At 38.1% G+C, this 22,420-nt stretch overlaps 3 protein-coding genes across 16 annotated transcripts in view; 2 read left to right on the forward strand and 1 right to left on the reverse strand.

Annotated features, from left to right (window-relative positions):
- CEP290 (centrosomal protein 290) overlaps positions 1 to 5,053 on the forward strand; it is a 78,872-nt gene extending 73,819 nt beyond the window's left edge. For 6 of the 7 annotated variants that reach the window (XM_042467179.1, XM_042467177.1, XM_042467178.1 and 3 more), the window contains 4 exons: positions 1,222 to 1,295; positions 1,389 to 1,492; positions 3,174 to 3,256; positions 4,218 to 5,053. In XM_042467179.1, the coding sequence (XP_042323113.1) occupies positions 1,222 to 1,295; positions 1,389 to 1,492; positions 3,174 to 3,256; positions 4,218 to 4,406 (450 nt within the window). In that variant the 3' untranslated portion in view covers positions 4,407 to 5,053. Of the gene's footprint in view, positions 1 to 1,221; positions 1,296 to 1,388; positions 3,257 to 4,217 lie in introns of those variants that run through there. The other variant, XM_042467181.1, reaches the window with a different exon arrangement.
- C5H12orf29 (chromosome 5 C12orf29 homolog) overlaps positions 1 to 13,934 on the reverse strand; it is a 17,041-nt gene extending 3,107 nt beyond the window's left edge. Inside the window, exons 1-8 of one of the 3 annotated variants that reach the window (XM_042467194.1) lie at positions 13,684 to 13,934; positions 10,984 to 11,101; positions 9,522 to 9,617; positions 8,382 to 8,498; positions 7,336 to 7,533; positions 6,700 to 6,869; positions 5,835 to 6,012; positions 1,071 to 1,126 (exon numbers count right to left, since the gene is read on the reverse strand). In XM_042467194.1, coding sequence (XP_042323128.1) covers positions 1,116 to 1,126; positions 5,835 to 6,012; positions 6,700 to 6,869; positions 7,336 to 7,533; positions 8,382 to 8,498; positions 9,522 to 9,617; positions 10,984 to 11,101; positions 13,684 to 13,773 — 978 coding nt within the window. In that variant the 5' untranslated portion in view covers positions 13,774 to 13,934 and the 3' untranslated portion in view covers positions 1,071 to 1,115. Of the gene's footprint in view, positions 1 to 1,070; positions 1,127 to 5,306; positions 6,013 to 6,699; positions 6,870 to 7,335; positions 7,534 to 8,381; positions 8,499 to 9,521; positions 9,618 to 10,983; positions 11,102 to 13,683 lie in introns of those variants that run through there. The other 2 variants (XM_042467192.1, XM_042467193.1) reach the window with 2 other exon arrangements.
- Positions 10,785 to 22,420, forward strand: part of C5H12orf50 (chromosome 5 C12orf50 homolog) — a 44,724-nt gene continuing 33,088 nt past the window's right edge. The window contains exons 1-2 of one of the 6 annotated variants that reach the window (XM_042467189.1): positions 10,785 to 10,987; positions 18,884 to 18,950. Coding sequence is in view for 5 of the 6 variants with exons in the window: in XM_042467191.1 (XP_042323125.1) it covers positions 22,170 to 22,223 (54 nt within the window). In the remaining variant the exon portion in view is untranslated. Of the gene's footprint in view, positions 10,988 to 18,883; positions 18,951 to 21,691; positions 22,224 to 22,420 lie in introns of those variants that run through there. The other 5 variants (XM_042467191.1, XM_042467185.1, XM_042467186.1 and 2 more) reach the window with 5 other exon arrangements.

Raw genomic sequence — 22,420 nt, forward strand, 5'->3', positions numbered from 1 at the left:
TCTTCAGATTTTATCAGGTGGAAGAGTGCTTACCCTCCCAGATTAGGGACAGTCTTGGACAAGAAACATGGTTTTTGTGACACCCTTAGCACTCTTATCTGCCATGGACATTAACTGATTTCTGCATTTTATGTTACTTTGTTTTTAGTTTTTCCTTCCCCAACAAGGACTTCTGAAAACAGAAAGAGGTTGTTGGGGGTTTTTTTTGGTTTTTTACTAGCATGATGTAGTAGTTTGAGTGTTGAACTATGACGAGACCAGGGTTCAAATCCCTGCTTGGCCATGGAAACCCACTGAATGTTTTTGGGCAAGTCATACTCTCTCAGCCTCAGAGGAAGGCAATGCCCCCCTCTGAAAAAAGCTTGCCAAAAAAATCTCATGTTCACCTTAGGGTCACTGTAAATTGGAAAGGACTAGAAGGCACACAATAGCATTTTGTTTTTGAGGTCTTTAAGGTTCCTTCTTGCCAATCTGAAGCCCTTGGGGGGAGTTTTTGGTACAATTCTCTTTACTGCACTTGCCTTCTCTCTAGCCAGTCAGACATAGAATGCTGGAGAGTGAACTGTCCCTTCTTCAGGGAGATTGTGTTTGCACTACCTTTTATATTTCTTCACACCTATCTATTCTGTATGACAGGGAATTGTGAGAAAGAAAAGCAAGGCAACCAAGAGCCCTCCCTTTGCAAGAGATTAATTGTATTTTTATTTTTTATTTATTTAGGTATTTATACCCCGCCCTTCAGCCCTAATGGCTCTCAGAGCGGCTTACAATTATTATTTTTAATCAGACAGTTCCCTGCCCTCAGGCTTACAATCTAAAATACAAACAAAAGGGAGAAGGGAATAGTGGAGGGAAAGGGGATGAGGTCCAGTGGTTCTTCTCTCCATCTGAGGCCTGGACCAAGGCAGATGGATTGGAGGGAGGGCTCTTCCTTCTTCCAGGCTAGTCCTGATGGAGCTGGACCTGCCTGATGAACTCCCTCTCAGGCCGGCAGATGGCAGTTATGGAGGGCATAATCGCCTTCCTCCAGCCTAGTCCTGATGGAGCTGGACCTCCCTGGTGAACTCCCTCTCAGGCTGGCGGATGTCAGTTATGGAGGGCGGAGTCTCCTTCCTTCAGGCTAGTCCTAGAATTGTAGCATGCTGTTACCCATAATCTCTTCCAACTATTAAAAAAAATCTAATATTAATATCTAATTATTTCTCTTTCCTCCATATAAAGATTGGGCTTCTCCAACACTATCCTGAAAGTGCCCAAACAGAGCAAGAGCTTATCAGGGAACTTCAGCTTCTCAGGTAATGCACAGAGCAGCATGTTTCCTCTGCAGAACAAATCCAGGGGGAAAAAGAGCTACCCACACTCCTGTATCCCATTCTTTGTTTCTGTAGGTTAGCCAATGACCATTTGGAAAAGGAAAAGGCAGAATTAGTTCACCAGTTGGAGGCATCTCAAAATTTAAGTGAAATAAAGGAAGGACAGAGCTTTGCTGCTGGTAACATTTAAAATACTTTCATTATATTGTGGGACCTTTCAAAAGTTACACTATAAAAATTATATTGTGTCAAACCTTTCAAGAGCACAGCTAAATCCAGTTGCTGATGCCAACTAGAATAGGCCCATGGAATCAATGGTACTTCTCTAAATTTTGACTTTAGTAAGACCCATTGAAGCACTGTTCTTCTAGACCATATGGGATACAAAGCTGTACTTGAAAAAGAGAATTCTTCAACATGGAAGGAATATCTTAAAACTCTGTGGAAATATAGGTGCCTTGCATTTCTGCAAGAGTAGGTTTGAATAAAAACCTAAGTCCTTTGAGTCATAGGGAACAAAAAGTAAAATATCAGTGGATTAAAACAGGGGAGCCTGTTTTAATCTACTGATACTGTATTTCACTTTGTTTGTAGCCCTCCATATATTCTTCCAACAACTCTAGCCAGCATAAGTAATATTGAGAATTGAAGATCAGCAACATCTGGAAGAACCCATAATTTCCAGCCTTGGATTAAAATATGTATCTGGGTTTTGTATAACATTTCTGAAACAAATGTTACTTATTCTGAGAAAATCTATGCTTAAAGTGTCTTGGGAGGGTTAGGGAGATGCCTTCATTTCTCCTATTTGTAGGAATAGCTTTATATTTGTTAAAGGTAGCTGCCTTAGTTTTGTAATATCATTTTCTAAGGGAAATGAAAACTGGAGTGTGCTGATAGTTTTTATTATTTTCCACATAATTCCACAATATTAACATAATATTTAGTCTACTGGGCCTATGAGAAAGAAAGTAGGTCAAATAGTTTTGGTATTTTAACCTACTAGTAGTTTTTTTTTTTTAACATAATTTATCATATAGCATAAACCTAGTGTTGTAACACACTCTGGCAAAAATTTAGCCTTGCAGAAATAAGCTATTGGTTTTTAGTAGAGACCTATTTGATCCCTTGGTTCTCTTAAAGTAGATATAGATGCAATTCTCACAGTCCCTACATCATTGTTTAATGACTAGGGAGTACAGTGGGATATGTGTTTTTCCTTCTCACAAGTTTAATTATGTAACTCTTAACTGGGCCAAATTTAAAGTGGCACCAGTATTACTTATAGATAAATGCTAAAGTCCAGTTCATGCTGGGATGAGTTTTTGGAATGCTACTATACATGTCCAATCCTTTAATTCAGCAGTGGGCAGCATGGCCCGGGGCCACATGCAGCCCACAAACTGTTTTTGTGGTCCCTTTCTAAAGATGTCAGAGATCAGATTTTTTGTTTAATTTAGAAATCTCCAGGTCAATCCATCTTTTAATTAAGTAGCAGAGGCCCCCATGCATTATATAACATTAAAAATCTGGTTATTTCTGGGTGGGGCATTTTTGACATTTAAGAGATTCCTTGGGACCCACTGCATTTGCCCGCTCCAGTTTTATCTGCATATTAATTATGCAAAACCATTTTGTTGCATTTTACATATACTAGAAAATCAATTTATTTTTATTTTAACAAAATTCCTTTAAATTATAAATTCTGTATTAACTGCAAGAACTCAGAAATCATTTCTAGTCTTGGAGGAGGGGGGAGCTAATGCACCATATGCCATTTTGTTTAAATAGAAATAGTTATGATTAATTCAACTTCATGTATATTTTTATATGTATAAAACTTTCAACTGAAACATTTAGACAAGACTGGAAACTACAAGTTACTAGCAGAAGACCTGAAAACACAGTTGAAAACCTCAGATTTGGAACAGCAGCGACTTCAGGTTGGCATTGCAGCTATAAGTATTTTGATTTGGAAAAGTTGCAGTTACTTGAACTCTCAGATAAGAATATGTTGTTTTGCCCATTTGTTCCTTGCTAGATAGTGTCCTGTGCTAGTTACCCACTTTACCCTCAATACTAAACACTTATAAGGACAAATGTACTTTTCCCATAGTTGCTTTTTAAAGTGAGATGTGCCTGGTTTCTGCTTGCTAGTGTAATTCAGTATAGGCCAGGGGTAGGCAACCTGCGGCCTGCGGGCCGGATGCGGCCCGGCGAGGCCTTGGGACCGGCCCCAGCCTGGTCCTGCTGCCGATTGCCACCGGGGCCTTTGGCCTCTCGCGCACAGGGGCAAGGGGGGCAATTGTCTATAGACGCCTCAGAAACATGCATTTATATTAACATTTTTTTAAAAATCAGCAATTTTTTTTGTGTGTCCTCCACTTTTTTTTAAAAAGTGTCCACCGTTTGAAAATGTTGTCCTACATTTGTCCCAGTTTATTTATTTATTTAAATTTTTAAAAAATTATTTAATTATTTATTTTTTGGCTTCGGCCCCCCAGTTGTCTGAGGGACAGCAACCCGGCCCTCGGCTCAAAAAGTTTGCCTACCCCTGGTATAGGCTGTTAACATTTTGAATGAGGCAGCATAAAATGCAAACTTTTTGTGGGCTGTGTGATACCTGAATTTTTTGTGTGATATGAAATGAAAAGCCAGGTTTCTCCCATGCTATTAAGTACACATAGAGTATGAATCAGCTAAATCGGCATACATTTTGGTCCATGATTTCAGCAGCAAAGCATTTGTCCATCTTAAAGCACAGTCTAATATTCTCGTTACAATTAGCAAGATTTTGCAGTACACAACTCTAATTTTACATACATAGCAAGTTTACTCCCTGGAGGTAGTGCATATGTTTATGTAATTGTTTTATTTATAACAGTAATTTCTGTTCCTCATTAGGAAGAAGTCAGAAAGCTGAAAAATGAACTGGATAATTTTGATCCATCCTTTTTTGAAGAAATTGAAGACCTGAAGTACAACTATAATGAAGAGGTTAAAAAAAATATTATCTTAGAAGAGCGACTGAAAACACTTTCTGAACAATTTGGTGTTCATGTAGATATTCCAGCCCAAGTTTCTATTGATTAAGTGGAAAGGTATGCAACTTTTCAAAGACACATGCAATCTGGAGATAATCACATAGCCTTGATTAGGAGCCAAGCAAACTTTTCCCCACACTTCAAAAATGTTAGTAGTGCACAACTCTACTATATAGCCCTTGTTGACTTTCAATAAAGTCTGCATCTTCTTCATAAATTTGAGCTACTGCTTGTTTCCATTTTCTGCAAGCATGGAACCAATTAATAAAAGGATGATAGTACTGTGAATTGGGATATGCATGTATCTTTCCATATATGTATGTATTTTGTTATGCTAATTTATTAATTTTTGGGTTTTTGTACATTTTGTAGATTTCCATTGACATGCACAGAGTGCAGTTTAGTAGTTCTTTATTTTTCTACATTTGAATAATATATAAATGCTGTTTACCCTGTTTTGAACTGAAACACACAAGTACTAGGTCTTTTTATAATAAAGAAAAGCTACAGTTTACTAAACAAGTTTACTGCACATTATTTTAGCTCTACTGGGTTGTATAGTGTATTACACAAAACAGCTCCCCATGGGCCCCCTACATCTAGTCTAGAAGGTTAAGGATTCTTTACAGATTTGAAAAAGAAGAGTGGAGAGCAAAGAGAAATACTCTCATATAACAGTCAGTGCAGTCCATAATCCTAAAATACGTGAAACTATAAAATTAATTAGAACAGTAGCACACTACTGCAGTATTATATACACTTCAAAAGAAGTACAGAATTTAATTAATCTCAACATTTAAAAACAAATGTTAAAATTTGGTGTGGCTTCCAGACTACACTTCGCATTCAATACATGCATGAATCATATCGATAACAACATTTAAAAGACAAAGAATCAGACCCTTCCTACACAACTGCTTCTGTGTATTTTAAGGTAGGGATATTGATATATATATATGCATGTATTCTTCATTTACTCCAGAAGTATTTTGGGCTCCTCTACCTGTGGTATGGAACAGATATGAAGTCCAGAGGATCAAAGAGCCTTATGTTTTTACTAGCATTTTCCATCTACTGATAAATATTCTGTTAGTTATATGTTGCTAGAATAAAGTCATCTGCACAAATTATTTTTTACAATAACCGCAAATGTCAACTATACAGACTTAAAGAGAAAAAAATGCATCATTCTCAAGATCAAATTGTTACTGCTTTAAAAAACATTCAAGGTACATTTCAGGCTTAATTTTGGGGGGTTGGAAAGAAAAATAATGATGTTCAAATTTAGGTTTTCCTGCTACATACATGTATCTGTTAAGCCATGTGTAAACTAAATACTATTTTAACTGCATTTCAACAAAAAATGCAATTTTTGACATATACACCTCATATAAGACAGAGTTAAACGGAATGAAGCACAAGTAAACATGCTGACACCGATGTGTCTATCTGTTTAAGAAATCTGATCATAGATCACCTGTTATATCCCTGAGACTATTGAATCTTTGTCCATCCAACTTTGAAAAATAATCAAAAAGTGTCTTTGGTTCAAAATTATAGTCATATTTGACCATACTGAAGTTGACAACAACTGGCTGAGAAATCAAGTGAGGGTCTGCAATTGGCCAGGACAAGCCAAGATGATGTCGATGAAGCTATAAAGAAAAGAAGCACAAGTAAACATGCTGACTTTACATATCAGGTAGCATGCAAGTATATTAAAAACAGTCATGTCCTATTTAGATATACAAAAATATAAACATACCCATGTTTAAAGAGGCCAAGGTCCAATGCTATATTTTCATATTTGTTATGATTAGTGTTGAACTAAAACTTAAGTTCTGTATTCTAGTCTCAATTCAACCATTAACACTCACTGGATGATTTCAGCTAGTCATTCTTTTTCAGCCTAACCAATGTTACAGGCTGTTGTGAGGAGGAAGCAGGAAGGAGAGGGAATGTTTCTTTGAGTTCACTGGAGGAGAGGTGGGAGATACATCTCTCTCTCTTTCAAATGAATAGTCACCTGGTAAAATCAGGATTTTCTTCTCATTCTCTGGTGCTAGAAACCTGCTTCATATGATTTAACAGTCTTAAGTTGCCAGAGTTTCATTAGAGTGAAGAGACTGCTAATTCTCATGGAAGTACGCCACTGGATCCTGGCCAAAAAGGTGTGCAGGACAAGCAAAGAAACTCAAGCAAATGTCTCACATAGGGTGACTATCACACATACCCCTTCAAAACAGAAATAACATTGTCTTGAGCAAACTGTATGATATGCTACAAATACAGCTCATGAAAGTAGAAATATGGAATACTTCTAGTAAAGCTTTCAGTATTACCTTGACTAAATTTCCATCAACACAATGCCATACAATGCCTTCAATTTTCCCTTCTTTACATCCATCAAACCATGCCAATATGTCACTGTGATTCAGTGCAGGTGCATTTTTTATTTGAAATATTCCATGAGGGACAAGAAGGTGTACAGGGTATTTCTTGCTTCCTAAACCTATTAAAATTAAGCAGAATTAAAATATTTATTTTCATTAGATGTTCCCACATTTCTCTAAACTATTCCTTCTCCCATATGCCACATTTTGTTTCGTAATTCTCTCCCCTACTTCTCTACTACAGTCTCAGATCTCTAGTATACCCCCATGTTTTAAGCCTTCCTTTATCAGGCTTATTCCACATATATTTTGTCATAACCAGAAATTTTCCTGTCTCCTTGCCTCTCTCTGGCCCTGATGCAGATCAGCCACTCACTACCTAGCCTTCCATAAAATCTGTATGACAAATTCTCTCTTTAGTAGTAAACAATTGCAGTAACCTACAACCTAATGTGTGCCTTTTCCAAACAGTTTTGCTTATTTCTGCAAGATTAAATTTGTAATTTGAAGACAATGGATCTGTTAGACTAGTTTATTAAAATCTTCTTTAAAATATCTATATTGGTATACAAAGAGTATACTTACCATATGGGTTGCCATTAATGTTTGTTCCAATAAGCTCCAGTGTGTGCTCTGAAAATTTGGATAAGGGCACTGGACTAATTTCTAGAAGACCAGGTTCTTCAGTGTGATGCTTCAGAATGAGAGCTAGTTCAAATTCATAGTTCACAACAGAAGTGTGCCAACAATATTGTTTGCTGTTTTTCTCCACAGGGACCCAACCTATGAAAACAAAGCAAGCCTTTTTCCCCCCACTGTCAAGATTGTTTTTATGTGCGCAATTTTTTAAGCTGATACAAATACTAGTCTTAGTTGTACATATGTTTATTTCATCTAAAAATCTTAAGGGTTGCCAATATATAAATAGCAATGTTTCAAAAATTATGCATAAACCAATAAAAGCCCCAAAATATCTATCCCGGAAAACACTAAAATCCATTAAATAATTACAGCTAAGAACACATTACATACATCCAGAAACCCAATGAAATCATTAAAAAAATATCAAAGAAGACAAATGATATGGGTCTTTTTAAAGGCCAGCAATGATGACTCCTGACACAGCTGATACTTCAGCTGACAAAATGGAGTGCTTAAAAAAAGTTAAACTCTTTTCCACCAATCAATTTTATTTTTCCTTATAGCTGGCTATATAAAAAAGTAGGACTTGGAATGCCTGAAAAAATAACCACTGATTCCCCCCCCCCTTTGGAGAACTCTACAAAAGTAATTCTGTGCCATTATCCTATACTAGAGAACCATGGTCTCAAAATCTCACTATACTTCAGTAAAACTATGACAATGAACAAGATATTGTGAACTTCTCTGAACAAGAAATATGTTGCACAATGTAATAGACACAAACTTGTACTTCATTAGATCTCTTATCCTTGTTGACTTGGGGCTATTTTTTTGGCTTCCCTATAAGTTTCTCTAGGCAATCTGTTGCTCTGTGGATGCAACTGAACATATAAATTGTCAATGCACATTTTTCAAGTGCTGAAATGCATGGGTAAACTAGCTGAAGATAATATTTAAAATGGATTTTTTGCTATTAACAAGTATTCTACCTGGAATATGTCCATTTTCATCAGGAAGAGGTTTTCCATTACAATGCTCTGTTTCCTTTGCTGGAATCCAGCATTCAGGGACAGGCCTGAAATCTTCTTCAACACTCCAAGTAAATCCTGAAAGCAAACACAGAAATATACTTTTTGATACCAGAAACATTTTATGTCCAGCCTACCTCTGAACAAGCATTAATGCATTTTAGTGCTGGATAAACAACTTAGCAGCAGCAGCTTCATTAGATTTAGGCTGTGTAGACTGCTCTATTGTGCGTATATGTATTTACATGTACATGCATAAAATACTGGAACTGATTATCCTGCCACTGTGTTTTAGCTGTCTCGTTTAAATGGAAAAGCTAGATTTCACTAATCAGAAAGAGATGCAGACTCCACAGTCTTGGAAATTGCTGACTTTTGTTAGCATGATTTTGTTGTCATTTCCAGTTACTTAAAGCTGCAGAGGATGCCCATTCCAGGTTAATACCAAAAAGAACACAATCAGAGCCCAAGCAAAATGTCTTATTAATCAGGAACAAGCAATATTCTGTAAAACCAAAAGACATTGAAGATCTAAACAGATCCACTGTTTGGGTCAAATCTGACCTGTGGGTGCTATCTCATGTCCCAACATTTTTAAATAAATAATTACTTTGGTGTTCTCCCTGAACCTATGATACTTAAGGGTGCTTCATTTGCATTATGTTTAATGAAGCTGCACATGCCTCTATCACTCTGCCATCCTTCATTATGCTCTTCAGAGAATGCTATTGCCTGTACAAGACAAAAACAATATAAAAGCAACAGGTGGCAGTATATCTTCCTTCTCCAACCCATCCATTATTTTCTCCACCACTCATGAAACAGCAGATGTTTTAAAGGCCTATTGGCCAAATGAATGTGTGTGCAAACAAAAACCACTCACTTTTATTCTTCCCATCTGCCTTTTAAAAATGCTGGTATTTCAATCAATGTGTGTTATCAGATGGAATAAGAAGGCAGTTTGGGTAGAAATGACAACTGCAGATAAGATGGACTAGGAAGGTCATTTGAAGCAACAGATTTCATCACTTCCTTGCTGTCCCCCAGCTTCCAAAAGCATTTAACTGCCGGATTTTTTTTAAAAAAAATATCATCACCAACCTTGTAAATTGTCTGCTGAGTACAAGAACCGTTTAAATCTTTTTTCAGCCTGCTTCTTAGGTTTTCTATCCAGCCTGGCCCAAAGGTATGGTTGCCCTGCAGTTATGACATCAGATTGAAATTTACATTAGCTTTTCTTACATAAAAACTGCAAGACAAATCTTCCAGCAAATTCCATATATATTGCTCTTATTATTCCTTTTACATATTTATATACTGCTAATTTTAAAAAAATCAAAGTTAAATTATATACAAGGCACAAATACACAGAGCACAATACACATTTTTGAGGTTTGATAAACAGGTAATTGCTTGAACAAAATAAAGCTTGCTTATGTAAACACATTTTTCCTGTTTTAACTTATGACATAATGAAGAGCAGTATTGATAATTATATAATTTAACTGAAACTTTCACATTTAATAAGATGATTTATTGTTTTTAACAGCTGTACATATTTTGTAGAATAACTGAAAAGTGTTTAATAGCTGGTTCCTAGCTGGGTCCTAGTGATTTCAAAGGGAGTGCTAATCATATGTTTAAAGTCTGCCTATTTAAATCAATGAGACTTAAAATCTGGTTCAGTGCATGGTACTCCCAGTCACTTCACTGGGATTTACTCCCAAGTAAGTATACATAGTATCACAGTGTATGACTTCAGTTCGATTGTACCTTCTTTTTTACTGTACAGTATAACCCCTGTACCTATGAGGAATACATTCCTGGACTTACTGTGAAAATGCAAAACCACAGATAACGGCAAACCTTGTTGAAATGAATTACTTCCAACAAATGTCAACCACAGAATCGCACTGGAGGACCTAGAGATTCCTAGTGAAAATACTTCTCTAGGCATTTTTAGGTTCTGCAGCAAGACTCTATGGTTAACTTACACCAGAAGCGTACTATAAAATCACTCTGGAGGACCTAAAAATTCCTACAAAGAACATTTTTTTCAGAGATGGGTAAGTGAAACCGCAGGCATTAATACCATGAATAAGGGATTCATGCTATAATCTTGATTGCTCAAGGACAAATGTTTATCAATTTGGCAGTATTATTTTAAATCCACATCAGTTTTTGTTATCTGCAGATTTACTGAGAGTAGACAACTGCAAAACGTTCTCTCTCCTTACGAATGGGCATAGTAACAGCAGCATCGCTGAAATACCTGTGGCTTAATGGAGGCAATTTGTGAAGTAGTGAAAGGCACAAGATTAATGATTGCTAAGGCAACCGCTTGATCAAATAGTCCAGAGATAAGACTGCAAAGAATGGCAGAATCTGGAATGTGACATGCCCTGCCAGATAGCACAATATCTTCATTTTAAAAACTAGGTTATTTCAACATGGTGAGCAACAGCACTCAAAGTGTATCTGCCTGAAATGATCTCAATGGGGTTTGAACTCGTGCAGCATTTATCCTATCTACTACTCTTCACCATTCTGGATTTCTACATACCTTTGTAAGTAGTTATGTAGCAGCAAGTTCCATCCACTTTTTCCGTTGGGACTGCATTGTATATATCTGCATCAAGCGCCTTCTGATTAATCGTTTCAGTGGCCAACACTTTAAAAGGCTAAGGAGAGCGGGGGAAATATTATACATTGTTTGGGAAGCAGAGTTTTTTCTTCAAGGCAAGTTACAGGGCAATGGAGCAAGAAACCAACTACCAACCTTCGCATTGTGATGATGCAGTACAACCTTCAATACTGATTCACCAAAGAGGGAGAAGAAAATTAAATTCCATGTGCATCTTTATTTTAAAACATTTTTTCCATAGGTGGCATAATGGGAAAGCAAAACGCTGTTCCATTTTGAAGTGTTCAAGTGCTTTGCTAGAGAATCTTAAAAGGTACTATATCCATGGTAACAAAGATTCCATGCATCATATAGGAAGGGAACAACAGTTGCTCCCAAGCTTCATTTTGAAATTAGAAGCCACATTGCCAACAAAACAATGGTAAGTTAGTTGTGTTTATCCCTTTAATATTGTGTAGGTAACAGTGACAACATGCTTGTCCAAATTAAACCTGTTTAATTCAATAAAACTAAGCACAGAAAGTGCAAAATGGACTAAGGGTGCTAAAACATGCTTCTGAGGAAGTAGGCTCGAGTCTATTAAAGTTCTTCTTTCAGTTTGTCTGAAAGGTGCTACACAACAGCCCTTTGCATACTAAGTGTGCTAATGACAGCTGCTTTTTAATTTTCTCAGAACTTCAGGGATACAGAAATGAAAAATTATTAGAGAACTTTCCCTATGGATTGTACAGTCAACCAGGCCTTCCATATTCATGGATCTTTTTATCCACCGATTCAAGCATCTATGGTTTGAAAATACTTTTTAAAAAAATATATAAATTCCAAAAAGCAAACTTTGATTTTGCCATTTTATCCAAAGGACACCTAGTTCTTCCCCACTATGATCATTGACCACCCACCAATTTTGGTAAATTTGGGGGTCCTGGAACCAAACCTCAGCTGTTATCAAGGGCCCACCGTAATGCTTTATTCTGAATCTGAAATCATACTTATCAGAATTGTTTTAATTCCATAAAACTAAGCAGAGAAAGTGCAAGATGTACTAAGAGTGCTAAAACATGCATCTGAGGAAGTGGGCTCAAGTCTACAAAAGCTAATGCTACCAACTTCTTTCTTTCAGTTTGCCTGAAAAATTTGTTGTTACACAACAAAATGTAAGGCATCTGCACCGGTATAAAAGAGGTATAAAAACAGGGTGCTTATGGTATTTTGCTAAAGGCCAGTTCTTCTGTATTCGAGGAGGGGAGGACAGGTCCATTCCCTTGGCAGAATATTCCTACAAAATTAATCATCTCAGCTCCCTTGTGCAGCAAAGAGGCAGGAAAGCCACCATGACAATTTTCACCCATTCAGGATGCATCTGCACTGCAGAAATAATCCAGTCTGATACCACTTTAACTATCATGATTCAATGCTATGGGATTCCGGGATTTGTAGTTTGTTGTGACACCAGAGCTCTCTGACATAGAAGGCTAAATGTCTCACAAACCTACAATCCCTAGAATTCCATAGCACTGAGCCATGGCTGTTAAAGTGGTGTGAAGCTGGATTATTTCTGCAGTGCAGATGCAGGCTAAGACAATCATGAAAGTACTGTAGTTGTATACCTGGGTGTGAAGCAAAAGGAAGGCAAGAAGGAATTAAAACACAGGTGAGCAACCTATTTTTCAGGGTCTCCAAGCGGGTTTCTACCAGAGCTTTGCCTCTGGCAAGAGCCTAGGTTTCTCGGTAAAACCTAGTGAGGCCAGACATCCTCCTTTTCCAGGACCTGTCCTCCATTTCAACCTTCTGTCCAGGAGGAATGCCCCAAAAATCATCCCATTTTGAGCATGACCAAGAAAGATGGATTTATGTTTCTAGGAGTGTTTTGAGCTTTCCTTTGGTCATGTCCTCCTCCATTTTGTGGTGCCTTGTCCTTCTTTGCGGTTGGGACCCCTAGAAATAATCCACTTTGAGACTGCTTTAACTGACATGGCTCAAGGCTAGGGAATTCTGGGAACTGTAGTTTTGTGGGACTTTTAGCCTTCTTTCTCAGAGAGAGCTCTGGTGCCACAATAAACTTCAGTTCCTAGGATTCCCTAACACTGAGCCAAGGGCAGCTCAAGCAGGGACACAGTAAAACAAATGACAGTACTTGCCCACAGGGAAACCATACCTGCCTATAGAGAATTACTGAGAATACTTGCCCATAGAGAATCATTGGAAATTATTTGCCTATAGAGAATTACTGAGGAATACTTGCCCATAGGGAAACATAGGAGAATACTTGCCTATATTGAATAATTGCCTATAGAATTACTGAGGAATACTTACCCATAGGGAAACATAGGGGAATACTTGCCCATAAACAATGACTGGGGAATACTTGCCCATAGAGAATCATTGAGGATTAGTTGCTCAGAGAATCATTGGGGATTGTCCATAGGGAATCATTGGGGATTACAGGTATTTGCTCATAGGGAATCATTGGGCAAGCATCCCCCTGTGTTTCCCTATGGGCAAGTACTGCCATCTGCTGAAGCGGCCTCAGAGTGGACTGTTTGTGCATCATTATTGGGCTGGGGCTGGGGCCTTTCCCTCAGCCGCCTCCTTCCTTCCTTCCTTCCTTGCTTGCCTCACCTGGTGCTCCCTCTTGGCCGAGGGCCCCTCCGCCACCCGCGTCACAAAGAGGCAGGGCAGCTTCTGCTGCACGGAGCCCAGGCGGCTCATGGCCCTCAGAGGCCTGGCCTCGGCTCCAGTCGTTGGAGGTTATTATTATTGTAGCCACGCTCTGCGAGAAGACTAGTCGCAGAGGCCGCCAAGCTAGGCCTGGGCGAAAGGCCTGCCGGGAAATGTAGTCCAGGAGCTGAGAGAGAGGCCCAAAACACACTGCAGAAACAGTCTACAGTACTTTGAGACGGGCTTTAGTCGCCATGGCTCAGTGCTAGGGATCTCTGGGAATTGTAGTTCATTGCGGCACCACCACAATTCTCTGACAGAGAAGGTCAAATGTCTCACAAAACTACACTTCCCAGAATTCCCTAGCACTGAGCCAGGGCAGTTAAAGATAATAAAAGCTAAAGTGGACTGGTATTTCTACAGTCTGTTTTGGACCAGAGAGAGAAAGAGAGAGAGTGGGTGACCAGAGGTCCTCCTTTTCCAGGACATGGCCTCCATTTTAGCCTTCTGTCGAGGAGGATGGATGTAGCTTTTATTTTTGGTCATGTCTTCCATTTCAGGCTAGGGATGTCCAAAATGTCCTCCATCCTCAGCATAAAATTTACATTTTATAAAAGTGTTTAAAAAAAAAAGCTTTTATTTGATCATGTCCTCCATTTTATTTCTCTTTGGATGTCCTACATTTTACTGGGCCTCGTCCCAGAGTGACCAGATGCCTCACCGCCAAGGAGGACAAGGCACTGCAAAATGTAGGACATTCCAAGGGGGAATGGGAGACATTTGTAAATGAAAAGCTAAAAACACTCACATAAATGTAAATTCATGCTTCTGAGTCGTGCTCAAAATGGAGGCGGTTTTGCAGTTCCCTCTGGACAGAAGGTTGAAATGTAGGACATGTCCTGGCTGGAAAAGAGGACGTCTGGTCACACTGTCACAACAGGGAACATGCAATTCCCCCTCTTTATATCATGTGTTCAGTTGTATGTTGTATTTCAATCATATGTTGTATCTCGCTCTCGCCTCGAGTTTGGGCATAAAAAATAAATAAAAATACATAAAAGTAAAAATGTATTATTAATTATTATTAGTATTACTATTAGAGGGTGAGTGTGGTATAATGATCTGGGCATTGGATTAGGACACTGAGAGACCAGGGTTCAAATCCTGGCTCAGCCACAGAAGCCCTCTGGGTGACCTTGAGTCAACAGTGTGACGCAGCAGCTAAAAAAGCCAATGTGATTCTAGGCTGCATCAATAGAAGTATAGTTTCTAGATCAAGGAAAATAATAGTACCACTCTGTTCTGCTTCGGTTAGGCCTCACCTGGAATACTATGTTCATTTCTGGGCACCACAATTCCAAAAGGATGTTGAAAAATTGGAGCGTGTCCAAAGGAGGGCCACCAAAATGGTGAAGAGTTTGGAAACTATGTCCTATGAAGAACGACTTAGGAAGCTGAGGATGTTTAGTCTGGAGAAGAGAAGGTTAAGAGCATGACATGACAGCCCTGTTGAAATATTTGAAGGGATGTCATACTGAGGAGGGAGCAAGCCTGTTTTCTGCTGCTCCAGAGAACAGGACCCAGAACAATGAATGCAAGCTGCAGGAAAAGAGATTCCACTTCAACATTAGGAGGAACTTCCTGATAGTAAGGGCTGTTCCACAGTGGAACACACTTCCTTGAAGAGTGATGGAGTCTCCCTCCTTGGAAGTCTTTAAACACTATATCTGGAAGCTGCACCAAAGCTGCACTCCAGTGCTTAGGAATGGAGTGTGGCTTTGGCATGACCTCCGAACTCTTAGGACCCATGCATCATTTAAATAGCATACCTCCAAAGAGACCCGAAGCAGCTTTATTTTGGCAGTCTGTAACAGGCCAAAGATTCAGGAAGGACTCATCCCACGCTTTCTACAAGCACGTTGATGACTAAAAAGGCCAGTCCGAGATAAACAAGTCCGGTTGCAGAAAGCACAGCAGAAAGTCTCCTTGGGTAATGTTTCCAGGTTGTGGTTCTTTCTGTATGCTGAACATATCATACCTAAAGCAGGATTAGACTATGAGGAAGGAGGTGTGAAAATTGGAAGAAGGAGCTTCAACCACTGAAGATATGCAGATGACATTGTACTATTAGCAGAAAATAGCAAAGGTTTGGAATGATTACTGAAGAGAGTCAAAGAAGAAATTGCAAAGGAGATTTAGAGTTGAACATTAATAAACAAAAATAATGGCCACAGATGCTTTACATTACTTTATCTGAAGACATTGAAATAGTTCAAGATTTTCCATACTTTGGCTCAGTCATTGATCGGAAAGGAGAATGTATTCAAGAAATCAGAAGGAGACTAGGATAAGTTGAGGTTGGCTTGACTGCAGATAACAACAGCAAGCATTTGACACTGAAAGCAATGCATTTGATATGGAATTCTAGGTGGACCCATCCTATTTATTTATTTATTTATTTACTGTATTTATACCTCACTTTTCAGCCAGAAAGGCTCTCAGAGCGGCTTATAGATAGTCAATTAGACATTTCCTTGCCCTCAGGCTTACAGTCTAAAAATGGCACGACACAAAAAGAGAAGAAATAGCAGTGGGAAGGGGAATAAGTCCAGTGGTTCTTCTCTCTCTCTGTGGCTGGAACCATGGCAGATGGACTAGAAGGAGGGCTATTTAGACCTATTTAATGTTATTGAAACCAATTTAAGTATTACCTTTTACTTGATTTAGGTTAATAATAGCAAAAAATGTACTTTTAGTTAATTTTATCTTAATGTACAGTAAATGTCATATCTATGTGGATACCATTAAACAGACTACAGCATGTCTTGAGAAATTTTGGTTTTTTGTTGGGGTTTTTTGTATGTTTGTTTGTTTTTGTTTTGGGGGCATGTGTGTTTGTTTTGTCTCATATTAGTATGAATGTCTAACAATGAATCATGGCTTATGAGAGTTAGACTTCTGCACTTGTTTGGCACTACAGTATCTGTTTGACACTCCAGATTCAAGTTCTAGAAATCCTAAGGACATATTGTTTATTCCTTTAAAATACAAAACCACACACTCAGAATACCATGGAAATTTGTAAGTGGGTTGCTAACTTTTTAAGCAACTTCTAAGCCTATGCCTTACAAAACAAGTTTAATCTGCAGGCATTAGTGGGTGGTGATGGATCTCTTCCATAGGCATGAGGAGAAGCATCACATGCTGATTTTAGCTGCTGTTAGAGCTATACATAGTAGATCAGACCAATGTTCTTCTGACAGTTTGGCATTTCTGTTTGTAGATGGGTTTCTCATAGAATAATAGAATTAAAACAACACTATTAACAATGAAAATATACTGTCTAAAATATGTAAATTTCAATATATATTATGCAACAGTATTGTGGTGGCAACTGAGAAATTCTGTATGGCAGCAGCTCCATGGAGGGATTATAACATGGTCACTGTCAGAGGTTGGTGGAGACAGGCTGATTAACCTACTGTCCCACTTTCTATGTTGTAAAAATGTTTCAATTTCTCTTTCATTCACTTTCCCCCTTCACTCTCAGCTTCAGTTGTTGTAATCTACTGCAATTGCAATTGCTCTTCATCAAGGAGGAGCAGAGTAGAAGGGACAGAGTTTTGCCCTTAACAGCAGTCTCAGGCAAAAGCAGACTGCTGCAGCCTCTTCTAGCTTTGGAACAGAGCATCATGTGTGTGCAACTTGAAATTACTTTTTAGATAAGCAAAAGGAATGATCTTTTTCTTTTTCTTTTGTAAAAATAATAATAACTTGACAGTTATGAGAATCATACACTGTACCAGTCTGAATTTGACAGGGGCAATCCTGATTAATCTTCAAATGTTGCACTATTTCAGTTGCTTCTAAAATGTCCCAGTTTCTCTCTCCTCCCATTTTCCACTTTGTCCTCAGCTTATTTCAGCTGCTAGAAACTGAGTTCAATGTGCAAAAGTAGTTTTTACTTATATAACTTAGTAGATGGGAGGAGAGAGGAGAGGTTGGAATGTTGTCCTTCCCAGTAGGCCCAGGCAAAAGCACACTTCTGCTGCTGTTTTTAGCTTGTCTCTTTTTATATGCATACATCCACACACCAAGTGTTCTATTTATTAATTTCCCCCCTTTCCTAGGCTTTCCTAACTAAATTCAGTATATAAATTCTAGAGCTTCTTTGCTTAAAATAGTAGCCTGTGTGCTCTTCCTGGTTTTTTTTTTTTTTTGGGGGGGGGGGGGGGTGGTTTGGCCACACACTTTTGGCCATACTCTGATGTTGGATTCACAATTCCCAGTTTTCATGTGTGAAAAGTTAGCGGGTATGTAATTGTAGAGACTTGAATCTCTGTGTCTGGACTAACACTAGGAATGTAGAATGCTGGTTTGGAAAGGTGCCTACTTGCATAGTGATTCACAAATATGCAACACTTATACTGAACCCTGAACATGCAGATGCATACCTTGCTGGGCTCCATGTGATTTCTATAATATACTATCAAGTATCATTAACTGATGTACATACAAAGCACCAAAATATATATCTGCACATAAACATGTTCTTTCCCACAATGCTCTGCAGTAATAAAAAAATCACTCTTCTCCCAATTCCCTTATTCCACAGAGGTGTTCATATTATTTAACAGAGTAAAAAAAAATCCCCTGAGTGTTTTCTACCTAGAACAGCTGCATAGTAATAGCTTGCTGCTTTTGGACTGACCATGTACTTCATTTTATATGCAGCATGTGCTTACATTATTTCTTATCTTCAGTAACTGAAGCATAGTTCAGAAGCAATGAAATGTTTCTGTGGTACATTCAGCTAACCTTCGGGTGATTTTTCTTGTTTGAAAAGATGATGACTAGCTTTTGAAATCTGAAAGTAAGGGTTTTAGAGAAATACGTGCTTTATAAAATAATATTACAAATATCTGATATGATATGCAACCTACTTAGCAGAAGTAGTTTATTTCTTATCTATTAGTCATAGGTACTTCTTGTTGATGCATCATGAAAATAAGTGTGCCTTTTCCCCTGTGTCAGACATGGAACTGATTAATACCAGTGCTATTTAGAGTATTTTAAGCTGTGAAACACATGAATAATTGACACTAGCCACAAATACTACTGCATTTTAGATTAAACAAAATCAGCTTGTTCCCTTTTTCAGATGACATCTTCATGGTTTCATTTATGGAAGGAACAGCTGGTGTCGTTGAACTACAAGAACTGTTAAGGTAAACATGTTTTAGGAGGTTGCAAAGCAGTATGAACTGTTGTAGTTGGTACTGTTTCATATTCTTCTCTCTTCTATGTCTGCCTTTTAAATAGCCCATATTTATTATGTCTTAACATTTTTAAAACATACATCCATTACACGGGCAGAATTGAGAATGTACAAGTGAGAAGTGGTACATTTGCAGAAGCATCATTCCCAAAGCTATAGTAACCCTAATAATCCAGAACTGCTTCACAGCTTCAAAGTTCTTTTCACAAATACATGTCTACTCAGATATAATTCCCATTAAGGACTTTTTCACACAGGAGACAACCGTCATTAAATCATGATTAAATCATACTAATAGCGTGATCGGGGGAGATAATAATAATGACGACAACAACAACAACAACAACAACAACAATAATAATAATATATTTATGTTTCCCTACCTCTCCCAATGGATTGAAGCGGAGTTACCAACTACTTATCATACCCCTGTGCACTTCTCCTGTTCATGTCCCATGCGTAAACAGTACTGGACATGTCATTGGGTAATAATGGAAACTCCTGTTATTACCCAATGACTCACCCATTACTGTTTATGTATGGGACACAAATGGGAGAAGTGTGCTGGGGTGTGATAATCATCCACCGGATCGCACTATTAGCACGATTTAATGACGTTTGCCTCCTCTGTGTGAAAGAACCCACTGTTCAGTGAGGCTTACTCCTAAGCAAAAAGATGTAGGACTTCACTTCTAGCAACTCTTGCAATCCAAATCCAAACTCAAATGTGCACACATACCTGACCATGCAAACCACCCATACAAGTATACAGTACACACTGAGATATCTGAGACAAAAACATCTCAGTGTCTTTTTCTAATTCAGCCAAAGACTTTGCCTACCAAGTCTTGTTGCAACACAGAATAGCATGACTGTTATAGTATTTGAAAATGTTAGTGTGCCAGTAACTTCTCGCCTTCCTTCCATTCCCAGAAAAGTGTGTGGAAGTTTCTTTCCTAGCAACACAAGTAGAATTCCATGTACTAGATGGAAATTGTGGTGCATTGTTCTGTTCATTTAAAATGATAGACATTTATACGTTTTTATTTTATTTTAGATATCAGCCATTAAAACTGATTGGTATAGGAGTGAGTTTTGAGGAATCTTATGTGCATTATTGCACGTGGAAAATCAAAACGCCCTTTTGTGCATTCTTACATGTTAGACTTACATAATTTTTAAATATGAAACCAGGTTCAGCTTTAACATTATGCTTGTTTGCTTACTTATTAAACATATATACTGCTCTTGTAAAATGGCTACTGTTAAATTCCACAGAAAACAATAACAACTATAATTAGAACAATGCATATCATAGTAACAATCCAAAAATAAACATGACAGGGAACAAAGCAGCTATTCTATCATTGAGTATAATACATTAAACTAATTTAAAAGTTATTAATTTTCTTATAATCAAGGAAAGAACACCATTGCCATGCCAGATGAAAAGGAAAGAGGTACTCATGGTTAAAGCCATTCCTTGAGAATCTCAGAGTAAGGTCAGTTCTGATAGAAGTCTGAGATACAGACCTGTTCTGTCAGGGGAGTGAAAACTCCAACTAGAATGTGCCTGTTTCAAACAATTCAGATTCTGACAGCCACCATAATCTCTTGTCTTCCATGGATTAGTGGCCTAATTAAACCCATTGTTGGTCCTCCTGTGCAATGATCCAGGGAAATTGAATGTCATCAGCAATACGCAAAATGAAACATTCCAATCCAACATGAAACAGAGTTGGGCTTGATGCAACCTGGACAAAAATATAAACATAATTACAAACTGAAGGCACTAGGAACACACAGTATAATGTCCAGCAATAATTATTACGGATGGAAACATAAATCCCCTTTACTATTTTCTGATAAGCTGCCTAACCTCAATTAATAGAACCACTGCACTGTTATTCTCAGCTCTGTCAGATGTTTCAGAAGGATAATATGTTTGATAGTATCAAACACCACTGGTATCAGGAGAATCAATAAGGACAATCTCCTATTGTATATGTCTCCCAGTTAATCATCCATTAATATGATAAAGGAACATTCTATTCCAAAATCAAGCCTAACTTAACCAACTGAAGTAGCTTTATGCAAAAGTTGTCCATATCGACTGTATCATACCCATCCCCCTGCCCCCAGAATGAATATAAGGCCTGTCAATAAATCATATATCCAAAGGATCAGGAGTTGGCATTTTTTGTTTTGTTTTGTAGTTGCGAGGACGTAATATCCTTCAGACGACAAAGGAATGCTCCTTCCCTCAAAAAGGTGCTTCAGCATTGTTTTGTTCAATTAATTTGTTGGCTGAACTTCTCCACTGTCCTGTGCAGAAAACCTGGATACATATCAGGGAGGTGAGAGCGGGAGCCTTTCCTACTCTACCTTTATCTGACAGTAATTTTTAATATAAGCAGCCTGACTGGGAAAAAAAGAAGAAGCAGGAAGTTGTACTTACACTTGCCTCTTATGACCAGGCATCTCTTACAAAGTTGAGACTTTCTGCTGCTGCCCACTGGCAACAAGACTGTACTTCCAGATCTAACACAGATGGTCCCCAGACATAGTTTGTGCACAGGTATGTCTGTCATTATAAGTGGCAACCAGTAAGCCCAGGAGACAAATATATTGGGAGGGGACAGGAGGAAGATGGTGACATTCTTACTTGTCTCATTTCCATCTCTGTGCTTCTGGCAATTATATGAGTTTCCTCTTAATTGATAAGCATCTATGTATATAATAGCAATACAATGAACAGACAACATGGAAATTGCTGTCCTCTTCCTGTTTTGAAAGATACAGGAGTGATGAAAATAAGCAAACACTCCCACCTGGAGGGGTCATGTGTTGTCCTTTGTGATGATGTCATAAGAACTAAGGTAACAATGAAAGAAATTCTGGAAGTTTGAATTTGTACACTGTCTAGCAACCACTTTCAATTTGTGAGCACTTCAACAAACCTGGAGAAGGTACCATCTGTTTTACAATTACTATAAGTAGGCTTTTGAATAGGACTGTCAATTAGAGTCTCCCTTTAAGAAGAAATAGAACTTAGATCCTGAATACATCTATATTCAGAACAAAAGGGAGCATTCTGCCCTTACACGCTGATAATTCTTACATTTATATTGAGACATTTCTAAAGGCAGTGGAAGCACAAGAGGTGTCAATGACAGAAGCTGGGGATGACTGCTCTTTCTATTTTCATTCCACCTGTATAAAGGTAAATACTACACAATTTATAATGGCTTGCATCTGTTATATTATTATGCACTCCCAACCTTTCTACATCCAGAGTGTTCTAATGGAGAGTGCCATAAAGTTTAGAATGCAATGCTATACCTTTTTACTAGGAAACAAACTCCATTGTATTCAACAGGGTTTACTCCCAGGTAAGTGTGCATAAGATTGCAGATTCAG

Source organism: Sceloporus undulatus, chromosome 5, assembly GCF_019175285.1.
Source record: "Sceloporus undulatus isolate JIND9_A2432 ecotype Alabama chromosome 5, SceUnd_v1.1, whole genome shotgun sequence".
NCBI classification, from domain to species: Eukaryota; Metazoa; Chordata; class Lepidosauria; order Squamata; family Phrynosomatidae; genus Sceloporus; species Sceloporus undulatus.